Source organism: Camarhynchus parvulus, chromosome 2 (genome assembly GCF_901933205.1).
Source record: "Camarhynchus parvulus chromosome 2, STF_HiC, whole genome shotgun sequence".
In the NCBI taxonomy this organism is placed as follows: Eukaryota; Metazoa; Chordata; class Aves; order Passeriformes; family Thraupidae; genus Camarhynchus; species Camarhynchus parvulus.
The window spans coordinates 35,625,862-35,645,363 of NC_044572.1; the positions used below are offsets into that span (position 1 = coordinate 35,625,862).

The following is a 19,502-nucleotide window of genomic DNA, read 5'->3' on the forward strand; positions in this document are numbered from 1 at the left end:
CGCTCCCCGTGACGGGATGCGGCGGCGGGTAGGGGTGGTGGCGAGCGGGCCGGGGATCCCGGATCCCAGGGCGGGATCGGCTGGGGAGGAGGAGGGAGTGGGGGGGACAGGAGGGTGAGGGGCGGCGGGCTGAGGGGCAGCGCGTTCGAGTCCTCCTGGCTCGCCCTTCCCTCACGGCGGGAGCCCCGCATGCCGCTCGGAAACGGTGGCCGGGCCGCCCTCTGCGGCCGATGGCGCTGCCGCTTCCAGCCCTGGCGTCTTGCCCGGCGATCCCAGGGGCTGTGGGGGAACGGCCGGGCACTGCTGCGACCTTGTCCTTGTCCCTGCCCTACCCCCTGTCCTTGTCCCTGTCCCTGGCCTGCCCCTTAGCCGTTTGCTTCCCGTGCCCCTTGGCCGCCCCGCCCCAGCTGGGCACCGGCTGCCGCCGCCTCTTCCCCACCTCCCCCGCCTCCTCCCAGCGCTCACCGTGTTCCCCTCAGTCCCGGGAAGAGGGGGGAAACCTTGTTTTCTTTGATTGCTTTTGCAGGAAGGTCTGTTTGTCTAAAGGAGTGTTTTACCGAGAGATAGCTTTTGAAAAAAGGCTTCCTATGCTTCAGTGCCTGTGCTTCAGTACCCTTGCTGCCCGCCTCTGCACTCTCTTGCATTAACCTACCTCGTAATTTGCACTTAAGTGTGATGTGGATGAACTAAAAGTAGTTCTCCCTTCAGATAGTGACGTGGGATTGTGAGACAGAAGAGATGCAGACATATATCTCAACAGATTTTAAGCCAGGCCAGTGGATCAGAGGGGATGGAGAATGAATGCCTCGTTGGTTTTAAGTGAGGAGAGGAAGAAGTCAAGAAAAGTAGTGCTCGTTTCATTCCGTGGAGCAAAGGAGGTTTATAAAAATACGTGAAGGGGGAAGTGTCAAGAGGATGGAGTCAGGCTCCTCTTGGGGGTGCCAACCACTAGGACAAGAGGCAATGGACAGAAACTGATGTACAGGAAGCTCCACCTGAATGTGAGGAAGAACTTCTTTATTGTGTGAGTGACCAGGCACTGGAACAGATTGCCCAGAGGTACTGGAGGCTCTCTCACTGGAGATATTCCAGAACCATCTGGATGCAGTCTTGTGCCCTGTGCTCTCAAATGGCCCTGCTTGAGCAGGGAGGTTGGACTATATGACCCACTGTGGTCCCTTCCAACCGCTGTGAAAAAAGAGGGTATTTGGAGTGGCTGTTCCTGTACTGGCTTGGGTAAGGTGAGAATAAAGGGAGAACATCCCACCTGACAGGAGCCTGGGAAGCTGAAGCACAGTGCTTTCATTCAGGGCAGGGAATTGCCAAAGAGCTGGATGAGTGAAAAAAATCACAGAGGTGACAGATGGGGGAAAAACTGTTCACAATTTGTAAAGGCATGAGTCACACTTGTATGTGGTAGGAGAGAACCAGGACTCATTAAAAGACATTTAGGAATTTATTTGTTGCAGAGTAAAAATTGCAAATTATTTTTATTGTGTTTTTCATGATTGGAAAGTGATGATAGTAAAAATGGAGCAAGTTTCTTGAACTATGGTTCAAGAGTTATTTCTAATTTAGGATAGACTCAGCCTTCAAGCAGTTGTATCAATAGGGTTTTCAGCTGTGACTATAAAATTAGGCTGACATTTCTTTTGTTTCCAATATTATGTATTGATATTGAACTTCAGGTTGGTTGGAGATGTAGATGTCTATAACCATGATGTGCTATATGAAAGATTCCAGACCATAAAGTGATCTCATGATTTGAGAAACTGATTTTTGAGCACTCTGGGTTAACAGATAATATGCCAAGGTAGAGGAATGGGACTTCAGTAGATGTCTATTTTGTTGTCCTAAAATATTTTGAGATTGTTAACAATTTTGTTATCAATAGTGTCTACACATTTGATGTAGAAAGTGTTTTTGCTTAAACAAAGTATGTTGATGTTTTGCTTAAACACTTAAGTACACTTTAAGTACTCTGTGATGTTGTGGAAAAAAAATTTGAAGTAATTTTGCTCACTGGGGGTAGAAGACTTTTCAGTACTTCCATTTTTAAAAGTTGCAAGCTGCTGTGGAATTAAATGCTGAAAAACTATTAAAAATTATGGACAGTTAAAAGCTGCAGGAAGTATTTATTATGCTTGAAAATGGGCATTTTGAGTAGTGACTGTAAATGTGTTCCATTTCTGAGCAGCCTAATTTATGGAAGCTCTGCCTTCATTCATACAAGACTACAAACAGGATAGATTACAAAGTGACCAACCAATGCAGCTGTTAGTGAAATCCTAGAGAGTATTGGCCTGATTAGTTATCAACAAGCTGGATCAGTGCCATTTCAAGGGATTAGAAATGAAAAATATTTTGAAAATAAATTACACGCCTTAAAAGAATGCACAGAAAGATATTTAAATGAAAGTAAAATATTAACGATTTAAAGAAGCAGTGGACTGCATCATGGGAATAAATATAATTTGATAGGTGATGATATATAGAGTTATGCTAATCCATTTTAGGAAAAATAAAGGCATATATAGAAGGAATGAGAAATATCTCTTGGCTCTCTGTGAACATGTTTCTACACTTGAAGGGTAGTTCTGACTAACCTTGAATGTTGTACATGTCAATTTAGCTTTCTCTGTCATAGCTGTTTGAATGTGTTGTTTTTGAAGTTTCACATTGTGTTTCTACTGCAGTGCATATGAGTGTCCTCCACTTTCTTTTCTCTAAATTTATAGAGTTGTATTATGTAGGGTGCATGGAAGTGTGAGAGATTAATGTCCTTTTAAATAAACCTGTGAACAAACAGGCTTAATTAAAATTTATAAAATTTTCCACCCAGAACCTTTTCTTTACCACTAGAAAGGAAAAGTTGGTGTTTGATCTTTCATGCATGAATATTGTTTGAACATTTAAAATCACAGATATGCTGGCTGGAAGGCACTTCTGAGCATCATCCAGTCAGAATTTGTGCTTGGAGCAGGACACTTGTTCACACTGGATTAAGCCAGTCCCAGGTATAGACCTCTGTCATGAAATTTCTGCTTTCCAGCCCTTCAGTTTCTCAGTTCCCTTTTGAAGGGGAGCTCTGCTATTCTAACCTGGTATCATCCACAAGTTTGCTGATCATAGAATGGCCCAGAGAGGACCTCAGATATCATCCAGTTCCAGTGACCATGCCATGAACAGGACACCTTCTGTCTCATCATCCAAGTTAGTGATAAATGTATTGACCTGTATCAGCCCCAGGGTACTCTTACTGTTCTAGCCAACAAGTGAAGCAAATTTCAAGCCATCAAGTCTTCAATTCTGTCTGCCCAGACAAGTTTTCAGACCATCTGGTCTTGGCTTACTAACATGTGTGTGCTTCAGGGGCTGGTGCCAGGAGCCACAGGACACTCAAGGTGTGCTGTATCCTGTCCCCTTGGCTGTGTGACCAGACCTTTCATCACTGTAGCTGTTCAGGTTTATCAGACATAACCTGCCCCTGGTAAATCTGAGTCACATCTTCCTGATTGCTTTCTTAGCCTTCACCCAGCTTAGGGGACAAGCTCTGAGCATTTTTCCAGTTACTGGGATAGTGCTGGCTGGATGTAAGCAGTGCTTTTGCCTCGCTTAAAAAATGAGCACGTATAATTCTTTTTCCAGTCAGTTGGAGACTGTGTGATAAGTGTTTTTCATAGGTAAATAGACACTTGCCTGACAAGCATGTCAGCTGTGTCTCTTAGCAACCTTGAGTGTAACCCATCTGGCTCTGTGCATTTGAGTGCATCCAGCGTCTCTCAGCAGGTGCTGGCCCTGCTCCTGGTTATCCCTCTCCTTCCCAACTACCACTGGTACAAACAGAGGTCTGGGTGCAGGCTTTGCCTGTAAAGACTAAGGCAAAGGGAATGTTGAGTACTTCAGCCTTTTCCATATTATCTCACAAGGTCTTTGCCTTGTGAGAGACTGAAACATTGATGGTTAATGGCTTAAGCATTTGCCCATTTGGAAAAGCTGCAGGGGCTTTGCTGAGGCCAGGTTTGCACCCCTGGACCGAAGGAGAAGAGGTTTGGGTGGGTGTTGGGAATCCTCTGATCTGCATAAGAGCAGCCCAAGTGCAGGGAAGGTGAGCACCACCACCTGAGGATGACCACAACAAACTGACCTTGGTTTAGCAACAAGCTGGGTTTGAGCCAGATGAGGGAAATGGCCAGTGAGAGGCAGGTGCTGCTGAGGCGGGATAATGCTGATTATCCTGCCAGAGTCCTCCCTCACACAGCTGGGCCAGCTGTAAATCTCCCCTCCCAGGGAAGGTATCAGGACACTTGTGTTCCCAGCTGGGCCTGAGGGTGTTCGTCCCTTCCTGGGGGCAGAACTGGCTCAGTTACACTGGCATGAGAGGCAGCTGGCATGGTTTAGAGGGTGTCATCACCCATCAAAGACTCCAGAGTGCCCCCAGAGTAATTTCTGGGGCCTTCCACCAGACCACTGCACATGATCCCCAGTGTTAGAACAGACCGTGTAAAACTCCCCCCAGGGGAGGTGCCCGGGTGTTCCCACTTTAACCTGAACAGACTGAACCCACTGAAATCTATGTTTTGTGGTCTTCTTCACCCCTGATGGATCAAATGTCCAGCCATCACTTTGACTAAGTGAAATCGCAACAGTCAGTTCTTGTCACTGGATCCATGGTTGGTGATATCTTTCCTCTCCACTATCTTCTCTTATCCTTCCTTTCTCTTCCTTTTTTTTCCTTATATATTTTCTTAAGTGATTCTTTTATACTTTTACATTGTTTCATTTCTATAGATAATAACTAAAAGGACTCTGTACCTCATTTTCATTGCAACCAAATTGTTTTAAAACGAATATGCATTATACATATATTTATTTTTATATATATATATAAAGAAACACTGGTCATTCCGTGTCATTTCACTCTTATCTCCCAAAGAATCCATTAACAAGAACCTCACCGTACCCTCACCTTTAGGAGTGGGCATAACATCCCTTCACCTGATGGATGCACATTTTCACTTGTTTATGAAACTTTCATGCTTTCAAAATTCCCTCTCATTATACTTTGTTGCTAGTTTTTTGCTTTTCTGATTTAAGGGAAATAAAAGCTGGAAACAAGCCTTATCAAACACTGAATGCTTCATTTAACAAATATTTACAATTTTTTTTTCAGGAACAGTGATTCTGAAGACTGCCTGATCATCATGGCTCATGCTACTATTTATGTGGGTTGCATTGCTCCTCAATTACTGAGAGGTGCTCAGAGCAGAATTTTTCCCTCTCATTCTCCATTGGGGGTGTTGAGACACTCTGCTTTTTGTTACTGCACAGGGAACGGGTAGGTTATCCACTTCCTTGGTTTTTATAAGAGAATGCCATGGTAACACTGTCAAAATCAAACTGACAAATTACTACAGACCTATAAATGCTTAATCTAACTCCCAGTTAATATATTTGTATTTAATTCTTATTTAGATTTGTGTCATCTGTAGTCTGGATTACACTGGTAAATTGTTATGTTAATAGAAATTCATATCAGTAAGGGACAGTAGCACAGCTGTCAAAATGACAATTATCTTTGTTTGCTTTTTCTTGCAGCACAATAAAATCAAAAAGGAAAATGGATCATCTAGAGAGGACAGCAAATAATTTTCGACAGGAGGTTAGTGTTCTGTTCTTTAGGATGCAAGTCATTTTAATTTTTTTTTGCTGCGAAGATAATTATATTGGATAATAGTATTCATTTCCTGGGCTCCATTTTGCCTTCTGCTGGAGTCTGGTTTGCTTCTTTTTCTCCTCATTTTATATTTGTTACTGGTACAGAATTAACATATTTAGTGCTCAGTGGGTGAAATGTAATGAGTTTTTAAGTTTTTCAGTGATATGATGCTGTTTACTTTATGTTGGACAAGAAACTTAATAGATTTCTGGCCAACTATGGATTGTAATAAGTAATGAAAGCACATGGATACCTCCCATCTCTAAACTGACTTCTCAGATTTTTATGGATTTTTACAATTCTGGTTCAGGTTTGAGATTTTAAAATGTGGAAAATGTCCTTTTATAACATAGGGGTAAGACAAAAACTGTAGACATTTTGAAGGGAGAGATGATAAGAGATCTTCAGTTTTATCTAGTTTAATTAATAAATACAAGGAAGATATAGCATTGTTCTCTGTCAAATCCAGAAGTGCTTATTCTGGATCTCAGTTTTGAGCAGCAAGAATTCTTTTTCATAATGTTCAGAGGGGAACATACTCTTGTACCTCATACAGATATTTCCTTTCTGTAATAAGCTGAAGTAGACGCACACAGATGGAAACACACCACACATCTGTCAGGGTGTGTACATGAAGTCCTTCTCTGCTGTTTTTCCCTAACTGTAGTGGAGAATAAATCACATTTTTCCCAGAGGAAGCTGAGTGCAGGGGATATGTAGGAAACCCCCAAGAGACAAGATTCAGCCCTGTCTGACCTGGGCTGTAGATGGATGAGAGAAATGCAGCCTGGTTCTGCGTTTCACCAGAGCTGTCACCAGCTTTGGGAGCCACAGAGCTGTGCCTCAGCTATTCCCACTGATGCCAGCTCTTCCCTGAGTACAGATCACTGTTGCTTGTGGACATCCAGCTGCTCTGGTGGATCCTGTTTACCCAAAAAAATGGATGTAGAGACAGGCACAGACCAGTGCATGTTCTCTTTTGCTTCTGACATGCAAAAATGATGGCATTTCTGAGTGGTGCAGCCATGGAGTTTTTTATATTAATTGTTTGGCTTGCTTCCTTTCTCTGCTCAATGTCAGTACCTGAAAAATACATGGAAAATGGATCCTTATGAGGTGTTGGAAGCTCAGGGTTGGTGCAGGGAACTGTAAGGCACAAGAAAGAGAAGGAAGCTGTATGAGATAGGTGAAAGAGCAGGGCTCAGTTCTTGCTACTGCACATTCTCTGCATATCAGAGGATTATGCTGTTTCTTTTTTTAATGCTTGATTTATTCTTTGTTGCTTTATTTCTGACCACTTTAAAATCAGTTTATTTAAAATCCTCTGCTTGGTTTTAAATTCCGTATAATCAGCAGTTGGCTTCCCTCAGCCAATATTGCCTTATTTGGCCATTTCAGTCCTGTAAAAGATGAAAGAATCATAAATCTGTGTTTCATTACTGTGAATGCTACAGAACATTGCCTGTTGAAGAGTGATAATGTGAAGGACCAGGGCAAGGAAAAGTGACCAATGCTTTCTTGAAATACAGTTGCAAAATCCAGAGTCGTGTGCCCTCCTCTCACTGCAGCCTTGCTCTGACCAGTTGGATACCCTTGTGATGGTCCAAAGTACTGGCTGAATGTCTTTGATCACCCTGACTCAAATTTAATTTCTGAAATAACTTTATACCAAGTAAGAATTAAATTTCAAGTACTCTTGCAGCTCTCTCAGCCAAATAACGAATTAAGGAGGGCACTAAAGAGTAAAGAAGGGAATGAAGAAGTCCAAATTTAATGTCCCTTTCCTGCACTTCTCCATCAGAACAACCACTAAAGTCATGTATCTGACATTTCTCTTGTTAACTTTGACTGACTGCATTCCTCATTTAATACTGTCTGCTAAAGTGGAACAGGAATCCACGCTACTTCATTTTAAATTAGCAAATGTCCTGCTGTTTAATGGGACAGGCAACATGTTCAGATGTTGCTTTAAGAATAAATTAATTTCCTGACATATGTTTTAAATTACAGCCTAGTTGCTTAAAGTTAAAATTTTTTTGATCTGTTTGATCTTAGACAAATGATAAATGGGAAAGTTGTGGTATTTTGAGTATTTCCTTGTGTGGTAAGTGACATCAGCATTTTTAACAGTAAAATCTGTGTATTCCTTTGTGTAGAAAATACTTAGGGCATTGCTTTCTTTATAGAAGAAAAAAGTATCATTATATCCAAAAAACCCTGAAAAGGAAGGGTAGGGAGGGGATGAAAATCCATGTTACACTGATGGGCATCAAAGAATTTAAGTGGGGTACTCATCCCCAATGGGTCTTTTTGCAAAGTCTGCTTTTCATTTTTCATCTTTTTTTAAAACTCCTTAAAAGCAGTATTACCTATTACTCTGACATCCCCTCCCATGTGGCTGCCAAACAAAATCTGCTCTGTTAACCAGCCATGAGACCTTGTGTCTTGGTTTCCCTGTAGTCAGATGGGGGTGTAGGGGGTAAATGCAGTAATACAAGGCTTGTTGGTTTTCTTTCATTGATGCATTAACATTAATGCATAATCTTTCAGTAATGCATTTAATTATGCATTACTAGATCCAGAATTGTCTCTGGGACTTCATCTGCAACTGATTTTTTACAAGTCCTTTGTCTTTATATCAGAGATCTTTTTACTTTGTTGCTGGAGGATGCAGGAGTGTGCATCTTGTATAGATGTCTGAAGAATCTGATAAGTGATAACTAGCAATCCCCTCTCCTTAGAGCTATGTTCTCTTCAGCTGAACTAAAGTAAGTTTGTTTACAGTCTTAGAAAAAGTCTGCTCTCCATTCAATGACTATTTAAGTGAATCATAGAATGGTTTGGGCTCGAAGGGACCTTAAAGATCATGCAGTTCCAACCTCCTGCCATGGGCAGAGACACCTTTCACTAAACCAGGTTGCTTAGGGCCCCATCCAGCCTAGCCTTGAACACTTCCAGGGACAGAATCTATTTTTGTTTCATCACCTCAATGAAAAATATTGGTGCTGTAGGTAATGAGATGCCCTGGGTAACATGGGAAGTGATGGATGTCTCATGCATGGCTTCTTGAGTGCTTTTGCTGCAAATTATATCTACATATCACAATGGCTTCTTTCCCTTCTGCTAGGTAATTACACAAGCAAAAGTGTGTGGGATCACCGATGAATCAGAGACAGTCAAAAGGCTTTGTTTGGCAATTGCAAATAAGGATTTTACTTTCAAAGCAGGACAATGGTAAGATTTTCTGGTGTATTTGAGGGGGAAATTACTAGGAGAAGTCGAGTATAACAAAGTGATGAAAGGTTTCTGGTCCTTGGGCCTTGGAAAAAGTTGTTAATTTATATAATACTATGTTTTCTTATTGGATGCTCTGTCAAAGAGCTGATATTTGGCTTAATTTTTAAACAGTCATTATAAAAAATGCTAATATTACTGTTAAAAGGGCAGAAGCGGATATTCTTTAAATGTTCAGTTATAGTGTTTTGGTGTTTTCCTGTGGTTTATTATATTACATTGTTTCTTCAGGAGTTCTTTGAAGTTCACTGCACTTTATTCTGTAGGCTGTCTTTATTTACAAGTTATTTTTACAGTGGAGCTGAGACTGCTGATTTTTAAATTACTTAATTTTGGTTTATTTCTTCCCCTTGAAGATTCCACTCTGAAAATTAAGCCTGTTAAATCAGATTAATATATTAATACAAATAGACAAATTTGAAAATAAAAATCTTGAATGATCAAGCCTTTGAAACAATTAGCTGTTTGTTTAAACAATTTTACAGTTGTTTTTTTTTTCCCAGGGAAGTAGAGGATTTTCATGTTTGTCTTCCTTCCTTGTTAAAAATACTCTCACTCAGTAACTTTTTTTTCCTCTTAGAAATTAATTTAAAACCAGGAGTAGTTGCTTTTGGCAATGGACATTTAAACGTTCTTAAACTTTTTATTGGCTTTGGCCATCTGAAAGTGGTTTTGCTGAAATCAAAGTATAGCTGCTGGGGTACTAGCAGCATATGTTACTCATGGAGTGTTAATATGCTGGCTTTTAAATTTAGAACCAGAACACAAGATGCTGATTAGCAATAATTTGTTTGTGAAGTAATTTGCTACAGTTTTTGCACATGTGCAGTGACTCATATTAAATTCTTGCTTGCCAGTACTTGCAATGTACATTTACCCTCCAAAAATGTTTTTGAAATTATCATGCTGGAAACTGAGAGCTTTAATTATAATTACTCTTCTTCATTTTCTTCTTCCTTGAAAGTGTTCTAATGCTATTGTAAGGTACACACCAACTTCTCTGTACTTGTGTCTATAAACTGAGGTTGCATTTTTTTTTGAGCAACTTACATTTTCCTGAGCAGAAAAGGCTAACTTGTTAGGATTTGCTATAGTAAGATGTTACAGTCAAAGACTGTCACTAAAATGTTTACATTTTCTGAAAGTGTTCTAATTATTAAGCTTTTCAGAAGCAAAAGTGAATTTGTTTTGCAAGCACTTTGGCAGATACTGGTCTTTATCTGACTTCAAATAATAATGAAGAGACTTGTTGCTGTTACACCTTTTGATTTACTAAAACATGCGTTGAGGTATATGCATGTTGCAAATACTTTGAAGAAGTAGCTTTATGATTTTAGTGTTTCTGATCTCTCACTCCAGCAATGGGTAATTATTACTCATTTCTTAAAGATATGGTTTAGGTGGGTTTTAAAAGAAGGGAAGTAAAAAAACCACCCTGAGATCTCTAGTTTACATCTATTTGTGCCTCTCTTTGTTGTAGGTTTTCTTCACTTTTTTCCTTTCTGCTGCTCTTTTCTCTAAGGCTGTCACAGGTAGCATTTCTTCAGGAGCCCTCTTACCCTCCCTGACATGGCTGAGACAAGCCATCAGAGCTAGTGCACTATAAGATAGTAAAATGTGCCTTGAAATCTCTCATAGTTATGTACTTAGGGAAAAAAAATATATCTGCATTAGTATTTGGGAAAGGTAAAAACCATGTTTGATGTAGGTTTTGCAATAATGTTTGTGTGTTTCCTCACCTGGCATGGATAAGGTTTCCCTTTGACTTGAATGTAGATTGTGACTTTACAGCATAAATTCTCATATTTTTCATTAACTTAAGTTGATCTAAGTAGGAAGATTATTTTCCACCAGGGGGAGGTAAAGAGCTTCAGCAGCATCGTGAGATGTTCTTTGGCAGGATCAATGCTGCAATTTAAAAGTTGACCTTTCTCAGCTGCCAGAGCCTGACTGTCAGTAAAGCTGGGCCCCACGGGGTAGTGGGGCTGCACAAGCTGAGGACACTGAAATAAGCTTGTCTTTTTTTGTTGTTGTTGTTGTAGACCATTCTTTTGCAGTCAGGTTTCTTTATGCACCAGCAAGATATTATAAGCATCAAGTTAAAAATTATATCACACTGTATGCATTTTTTGAGAGAAAGATATTTTTTCTTCTAAGGGTGAATATTTCGTGGACTAAGCAGACAAGATTTTTTTTTTCTTCAAAAAGTGATGAACTACTCAAAGTGCTTCTCTCTGTCCTCAAGCATTTGTGGTGTCTGTGAAGAATACAGCCTTGCTGTTTGAAGAAAATTCCTGTGCAGCAGCAGTCAGTCTGTATTTCTTGTTGCATCCTCACTTAACTAATACTGAGCCAGCCTAACCCAGGCTTGAATTGAATAATGGTTCTCTAATACCTGGCACTGTTTATCAGCGTGGTTGTTTCCTGAGGGGACTAGCACAACTAGTTATAGGCATTTGGTTTATTGTGAAATACAGTGCTTTTATTATGTGCTGTAGAAAGCAGAAACATTTAAAGATTTGCAGAACACAGAGGAGTGCAAATGATAGATCACAAACCAACTTGTAATTTTTTTCTGAAACCAACTTGTAATTTTTTTCTGAAAATTATTTGGAAGCCTCATCAAGGCTTATCAAAGCCTTACTTCTATGAGACTGAATTACAGTTTGTATATAGTAATGGCTTGCCTTCCATGGTCTCTAATGGCTAGTATTGCAGAATCTTAGCCACATGTTACCTTCTCATCTGTACAAACTCATGCATGGTTTGCTTTTAAGCTGAAAGGAAAAAAAGTAAGAATTTATTCCAGTTCAATTTCCTATAACCTAAAAAAAAGCGATATATGCCACCAGAGGGAGCTGCAGTTCTGCTGCCAGCTGTGGACTTCTTATATGGGAAATTTTTTACATACTGTTGGTTTTATTTCAGATATTTCATCTACCCAGGAAAAGAAAGTGTTTCATATAAAGTAATTTCCCTAAAATTAAAATGCCAGTCTTCTTATGTTTGAAAATTGAAGAGCCCATCAAAGGGGCCAAAAAGAGTGGGAATTAAGCTACTCTATCAGACCATAATTATGTTTTTGTTCTAATATGCAAATAATTTATTTAAAACGCCTAGAATTCTAGTCTGTTGTGAGATGTGACATCCAATGCTAAAAGCAGAATGGTTTGAAAACCTTCTAGTTTAGCAAACATGATGACAAGGTTCTAGAAGAAAATCAGTCTAAGGAAATGGTGTTGTTCAAGGTTAACTCCATTTTTGGAAAAGTTACGTTACAGAAATGAAGATGTTGTAAAGGAAAGATAATTGAAACAAAGGCAGCCACATTATTTTGGCTATTGTTGTCCATGTTTGGGGTTATGGCTTTTTAAGCTTTCATGTCTGATCTATTTTCAGGGTTGATTTCTTTATTCCTGGAGTATCTGTAGTTGGGGGATTCTCAATATGTTCAAGCCCTGGCCTGTTAGAACGAGAAGGAATACTAGAGCTGGCAGTAAAGCACAGTGTTCATCCTCCTGCTCACTGGATTCACACTGAGGTAAATGGAATTAGCTGGGAGATTGGGCTTGCTCTCTTTTTTTTTGAGGTAAAGGGGGTGGTGTGTGTTTTTAGACCACTTTGTGCTATTACCTGCAAAATTCCACGCTGACTTCTTTAAGCATTTTTGATACAACATAAATCTTAAAACCTTTTGTTCAGTAAGGGACTGAAATTGGATGTTTATATGGAAATATAGTTGTTGTGATCTTTTGACACCATTTGTACTTACAGTGGACTTAAAGTGATATTGTAGTTAGTGTATATAAGGGTTCTCACTCCTCTAGAATTAATGAAGTATTGAAAAACCTCTGTTCTAACTTACATCCCTGATAACAGGCAGTGTTACACATTACAAAGTTACCTCTGATAACCTTCCATAATTCCTGACTATTTCTGTAAATATAAACTGGGGATCATTGACAAATCACAGATACAGATTATTAAAGGGGAGCCAAGGAAGATACTTAGATCAGTTCTTCTGAAATGATAAAACATTTCAGAAAATCTGTAGTATTCTTTTAAATGCACAATATTTTTGTAATAAAGACATAACACAAGGCTTGGGGTTTTTACTGTATGAAAAGTAAAGTCTGAGACTTGGCCTTATGGTGTTTTGTTCATCATTTACCACATTTAGTTTGTCAGATGAGTCACATGTTTTATCAGTGATCTGTCCTATCAACTTTTGTTCTTTTCACAGTCTCTGGAAACTATTTAAGAATTTTTGATTTTGTAAATCAGTTTTTGTTGCTGAATTTTCTGGTGGGATTTATAGGATTAATCTTTAGTTAAGGGGTAACCTACATCAAACCTGATGCTGTGGAGAAAACCTCCATTGACTCTTCTAGCTAAACAAAAGTGCATGCTTTTCTTCAGGAAACAAGCAGAAAAAATAGCAACCTAGAATTCAGAAATGTTGTATATATGGTGACAAAACTGGTGCTTAATTGTTTAAAAGTTGTCCTAAAGGAAGATGGTATCTCAGGTTAAAAATGTTTTTGGGAATAGTTAGCACTGATTTACTCACTGTATTTGTGTTTTTAGAGGTATTTAATTCTTAATGTTACTGTATGTAAAATAGTAAATTTTAGCACCCTGTATTTTACATAACTTGAGGAAGATGTAGCCTTTTCATTTAAAAGTATCCGTGTAATGTACTGATTGCTTCACTCTTCTGCCTGAGCTGTGTCTATAAACTAGGTTAAAGGACAACACTTTCTCATGGTATTACTCCAGAATTTTACTATTTTTTCTTGTATACTGACTTACTGTTATCATTGTCATGGCCAAAGCATGGAAATATCTGGAAGGCTGCTGGTTAAGAGAGATTCTCCCCAAATCCCATGTCCAATCTTGAGGAACTATGGCTGGTTAAGGGGGCAGATGTGAGATTGTTTCTCCCTAAAATTGCTTATTTCCTCAAAGGGTATCATAGTCTGTGTCCTCCTTAGGCCACATGGATCTGGAATGTGGATTTGTGCTTCTCTAGACCAGAGTAAAACATGGTGGGAAAGGCTGGCAGTGTACATCACAAGGGAGAGAGAAATCAGTTTCAGTTAATGAATGCTCATTGCCCTACAGTATACTGGAGAGACAACAGGTGTGCAATAATTAAGAAAAGGAAGAAAAGTTGTTGGGTGTTTTTAATGATCATGCTTACTATCTTAGGAACCCCTGTGTTCTATGCAGTCCCTGTATCCAAGGACCTCCTTCTTGCTCCTGGTGGAATTGTTACACATTGAGACCTTAGCTGTCTAGGCAGCCTTCGTTAATGGAACTCCCTTTGTTTCAGTTCACTGTTTCCTGCTGTGAAAAGAATTCTTTGGAGGAAGTGTTTTCATTCTCTAAGCTAATTTTTCAGCAATTCCTATAGCTTCTTTTTCTCTCTTCCATTCCCACCTTCCTTGGTTTCCCTATCCTCTTCATTTTATCTTTTAAAACCTGTACATGGCCTAAGTGCTCTCGTTTGTTCTGTCAGCATGCAGTGATGTGGAAGAACTCACCTGACCTCTCTGTACTGCAGCTTCACCCTTCAGACAGGATGCACTGCTGGTTTACCAAGGAGATACTGACCCAAGTGGATTTTTTTTGTTGTAGCTTTGGTTTTCCATGTATCAATAAAACATGCTTGGACACATTTCTTTAGGAAGTAATTTCTCACATTCAAGTGAAGAGTAAGAGAGATTTTCCTCTGATTTTTCTTCTTCTGAGTCTCTGAAGTTGCAACTGCAGAAGTGATTCTACAAGAAATATTCTTGTTGGTCATTTGCTTCAGTTCTGAATGGTTTTTAATTTTAAGGAAAGGGGATGGAAAAACTTTCTGTGTATGCAACTTATTCTGACCTTCAGTGACCTCATAGGAAAGCCTTTTTTGCCATGAAGCTGCTTTTGGGTTGAAGTGTGATTTCACATGTTGAGCTTGGGTTTTCACAACCACACATTGTTGTTGGAAAACTGTGTGAATTGTTCCTCTTTCAACTCTTATGGGGATAGGAAGAGTCACCATTCTGCCTGACCATAAGACTGAAACTTTTGAAAGTAGAACTAGATCCCTAGAGACACTGGGTTACTTCAGATAGTTGGAAAGTGCATGAATATTTTAAAGTCCTTCTGGTTTTCCTTCACTGGTCAATTAAAATAAAAATCACAGCCCAGCAAACCTTGTGACTGGGATGCAAAAAGGGTAAGATTTCAACTTTTGCATTTAGTTCTGAAATTAAATATCTTCTTTTCCATCCTAGTGTACTCTTGACTCAGAAGTGGCCCTGCGAGTGGGAGGTGATTTCTTCTTTGATCCTCAGCCTGGTGACTCCCCAGTAAACCTAGTGCTGATAGCAGGGGGTGTTGGAATTAACCCATTGTTTTCTATACTGCTGCATATAGCAGATCTTCATGGATACCAAGAGGGTAAAGGAAATAGACCCAAATTGGGAACAGCGAAGCTGTACTACAGTGCAAAAAATACGAGCGAACTCTTATTTAAGGTAAATCAAAAGTTTTTTAAAAGAAACAGGTCTCAGCTATTCAGCTGCTAGTGTGTATATCAATGTTACCAAATTCCAGAGAGTCCTTCTGTGTAAGACACTGTACAAACAGAGACAAAAGTAACTCCCTGCCTCAAATCTCGTGTGTGTTTTGTTAACTACTTATGCCAGTGTACAAATTAAGGCTGTTACTGGACACATCTGCTCCCACTGATTTTGATAAGTCAATTACCCCTGAATTTTACTATATCCCTGCATTTTACTATGATCTTGTAAGAGCATCATAGTATACTAAAGATTATATCTATATGTATATACACACTAATAGTCTGCATAGTGCTGTAATTCTGTAACCACACAGTCTAAGTAGAGATTGTACTGAATGTAAAGACTAGAAAAGAATAATTCTATCCAAAGGAATACTTTCTAAAATAACAGATTTTTATTGATAATGTATTAGTCACTAATAAGTACTAGTGTATGAATGAAGGATTTATAGCTGCTTTTAAAACTGCTTGTTTTACTGCAGTACTTCATCAACATTTACTCAGCAGTTAACAATCAGTTGTCACACTCAGCCATTACGGTTTATTGACAATATCTTAGGGTCAAATTAGCACAGCTTCTGTAAAGAAGCATCCAAAATGATTTATGGGTTTTTTAAGTATTGAAAGCTTTTGACTGTAAGATGAAGAGCTGTCAAGATTCCAGAAACTGTGTATGGGATCCATCACTAGTTTTATTTCTGTACTTCTATCATGTTTCTAGATATGGATATACTTTCTTTGAAAAGTCATTTGTTTGTTGCTAGAAGCAGAATAATCTGCTCTTCCTTTTGCCACCTACTGATCTTCCAGTCTGTTCTAAGCATGCACAGATTTTTCCAGCACCAGTACTGACATTCCTGGCATTCACTTAAGCAGTTTTAGAACAGCAGAACTTTTGCACTAAAGCTTCTGGGACAAAAGAGAAAACAATATCATGCACGGTGCTTAAAATACATCCCTCCTTCATTCTTCACGCGTCCCTCAGATCCAGAACATGGCTGTCAAAATTCTTCACTTTTGTGCAGAGGATTGAGGAAACAGAATCCCTAGCAGCCTTTATGTTCTTGTGACAAACGTCAGTACAGGATGTGTACAACCTTCAGGAGGACCTGCTGGGTTATCACTGATGGTCTGGAGGACGTGGTCCCTGAAGGAGCAGCTGTGTATGGGCTGACAAGGGCAAAGGGAGATGCCATGGTGGGGTCTGATCCTCACTGTGCTCTCATGTCACAGGCTGAGGCACTGGAAATATCCTTAGTGCAAATGGTAGAAGCAACAGCATTGGGGTACAAAGACAGCAAGTCAATAGTGGAGGTGCTGGTGGAACACTGTACAGCAGTGGCAATATGTGCTGCTCTTCATCCCATGTCTTTTTAGGGATTCAGGAACAGATTTTTTACCAAGTAGAATCTTTGTGGGGTTTTTTTTTATGTTAAGCAACACAGGGCAGACTCAGTGTAGTAACTACTTAACAAGCAAACACTAAAATTAGTGAATTTACCTAGAAATTATTTTTACTTCAGAATATTTTAAAGAATTTCCAGTGTCTATTCTAGCAGTGAAAATCCTGTATAATGCATAATCTAGACAGTAGCTAAATCTTAGTTTCAGAACTAACTACAGCATCTAACATATTCTTTTTTTTGCTGATTTGAACTAAAGCCACTGGGGGGTTTGGTGGTAACTTACCACAGCTGTGACTTAGGGAACTGAAAATGAGTTTATACTTTCTACTCTGGTAAAAATAACATTAGCATTACGTGGTAGTTGGTTTTACCTTAAGAACATAAGACACTAAAGGGTCTAGTGACCTTATCAGATAAACCAGACAAGACTCAAAAAGTTCTTAACTAATGGTAAAGACATACTGAAGGGGTATTTTTAAATGGAAAACCCCTGTGGAAGTAGAAGGAGGAAATAGTGAGAATTCATAAGGGGAATAAATTGGGAAATTACCTAAGTGGATCTTAGGTCCAAATCTTACAGATTGTAATTGATGTCAGAAAAGGAGAAAAGCACTAACATAGCTGGCAGGGTATTTGCATTCCAAGTGTGGGAATTCTGTGTATGTGTGTGTCGGGATCTCTAGCTGGTCAGGCCTGTGGAATCACACCCATCAGGTTCTCACTGCTGAAATGCAAAGTCTTGGTTCTCAGTAATAATCACTGGCATTCTGGGACTGTGTACATACATCTGCTTTGATTTAATGGCCTGTGGTGTAAGCAAGTGTGTTTAACATTACAGAAAAATATTCTTGGTTTGATGAAGGCGTTTCCTGGAAAGATCACATGTTGTTTCCACGTCACCCAGCAGCGCTCACAGATCTGTAAAGAACTGCAGCCACACATTACAGGTAAATGGCATTGCACAGAGATCCTGTCTGAAGCCCCAGTTTGATTACATCCTACAGGATGAAGCTGTGTATAATAACCCAGCATTTTTACATTTAAAGTTTCAAAATGAGATGTGAGTTAAACAGTTTCTCTGTACTTACTCTGCTTTGCAGAAAAGTTTTCTCTTTGCAGTTTTTTCCTCTGTTAATCCTAAACTTTACATGGGTATTTCCCACTGCAGACATTATTCCAGAAACTATTAAGCAAATGCTGTTTACTTTCCTTAAGGTGGGATTGATGAAGCATGAGCTGACTGCTTATGAGATACTTCAGCATGTTTCCATGTCTGCTGTATTTGTGTTAGAGATACCTATTTTTTTCATGTGAATTTGGGATTTTACTTGTCTGTAAGCCATGTTTCTCTTCAGTGAGTAATACCCTCTGCATTCCAAGTACAAGCACTGATCTAAATCCCCAGAAAAACAAATCTCAATACCTATTATCCTGGAACAGGCCAGGCATTTTTAAGAAATGAGTGCTTGAAATACTTCTAACCAGACACTGTTTTTGAAGTGACTTCACAAATAATACGTCTGTTCTCATTTCCTACTTTTTTTCTTTGTCAGAGGGAAGAATATCTGAAAAGGATCTAGAGAAACACATCTCTAATGATACTTCATGGTACATCTGTGGTCCCCCTCCAATGATAGAATCTATATCCAAACTACTCACTAACATTGGTGTTCCTAGAAACCGTGTTTTCTTTGAGAAATGGTGGTAGTGACACCTGCTGAAGAGAAAATTATAGTATTTTTTCCAGTGCATTTTGATAAAATGTACAGAAATGGACTATGAATTATTTTGAAGATTTTAATGAAGATGTCATCAATGATTAACTGTAATACACCTGTAATACAGTGCTGCTGCTTTGGGGGAAAGAAAAGTGATTTTATATTAAAGACATTAACTGTTCTGGTTTTTTTTTGATGGTTTGCCTTTTCTTATGCGTAGCAGCATCTTTTCACTTTATATACTTGCCCTGTTAGTCAGCTTTTAAAAGACTTTTTCAGTGTCTGATTCAGCACTTGTAGAGAATTAGTTGTGCAGCAATGCCAGATATGTTTGTAAGGATAATTCAGGCCACAACCTCTGAATCTGCTCCAAATGAGTCAACACACTTCCCCCACAGTTCTATATAATGTATTTACTATTTTTATAGAAGAGCTGCTGTGTTGTGACTTCCTTCTCTTGCCATTTCTTCTCAGAAGGAAAAAACCCACCTTTTATGGGGTTTACCTAAATAAGTTGGTTGTGTTGAGAAAGATATTTTCTCATAATCCTGTTTAGCCCTGAGATGAAAGTGTTGAGTGCAGCATTCAGAGGAATTCCTCCCCTGAACCTGTATCCTGTGCTGAGGTTGTTCAGCCAAGATTGTGCTTGCATGGACTGTGTCCTTAAAACCAGCACGGGCCAGCAATAGCTGAGATGGGAAATCTCCACAGTCCTGCTGCATGAAGTACAGAGCTTTAGGGGATTCCAGGCCATACTGCCTGGAGAAAGGTCTTTGGAAAAGCTGGTCTTG

At 39.3% G+C, this 19,502-nt stretch overlaps 1 protein-coding gene across 3 annotated transcripts; it reads left to right on the forward strand.

Moving 5' to 3' along the window:
* The first annotated feature begins 1 nt into the window (after position 1).
* On the forward strand, positions 2-19,142 carry OXNAD1 (oxidoreductase NAD binding domain containing 1). Of its 3 annotated transcripts, XM_030967643.1 has the most exons (10): positions 13-28; positions 527-1,024; positions 2,925-3,213; positions 5,174-5,338; positions 5,599-5,662; positions 8,847-8,953; positions 12,413-12,554; positions 15,298-15,540; positions 17,832-17,940; positions 18,547-19,142. In XM_030967643.1, the coding sequence occupies exons 3-10, from the start codon at positions 3,134-3,136 to the stop codon at positions 18,699-18,701; spliced, it is 1,065 nt and encodes a 354-aa protein (XP_030823503.1). In that variant the 5' UTR covers positions 13-28; positions 527-1,024; positions 2,925-3,133; the 3' UTR covers positions 18,702-19,142. The 3 variants fall into 3 exon arrangements, with proteins under 3 accessions (XP_030823519.1, XP_030823503.1, XP_030823513.1); XM_030967659.1 differs by lacking the exons at positions 527-1,024; positions 2,925-3,213 and having other exon boundaries at positions 2-28; XM_030967653.1 differs by lacking the exons at positions 13-28; positions 527-1,024 and having other exon boundaries at positions 1,883-3,017.
* The last annotated feature ends 360 nt before the right edge of the window (positions 19,143-19,502 follow it).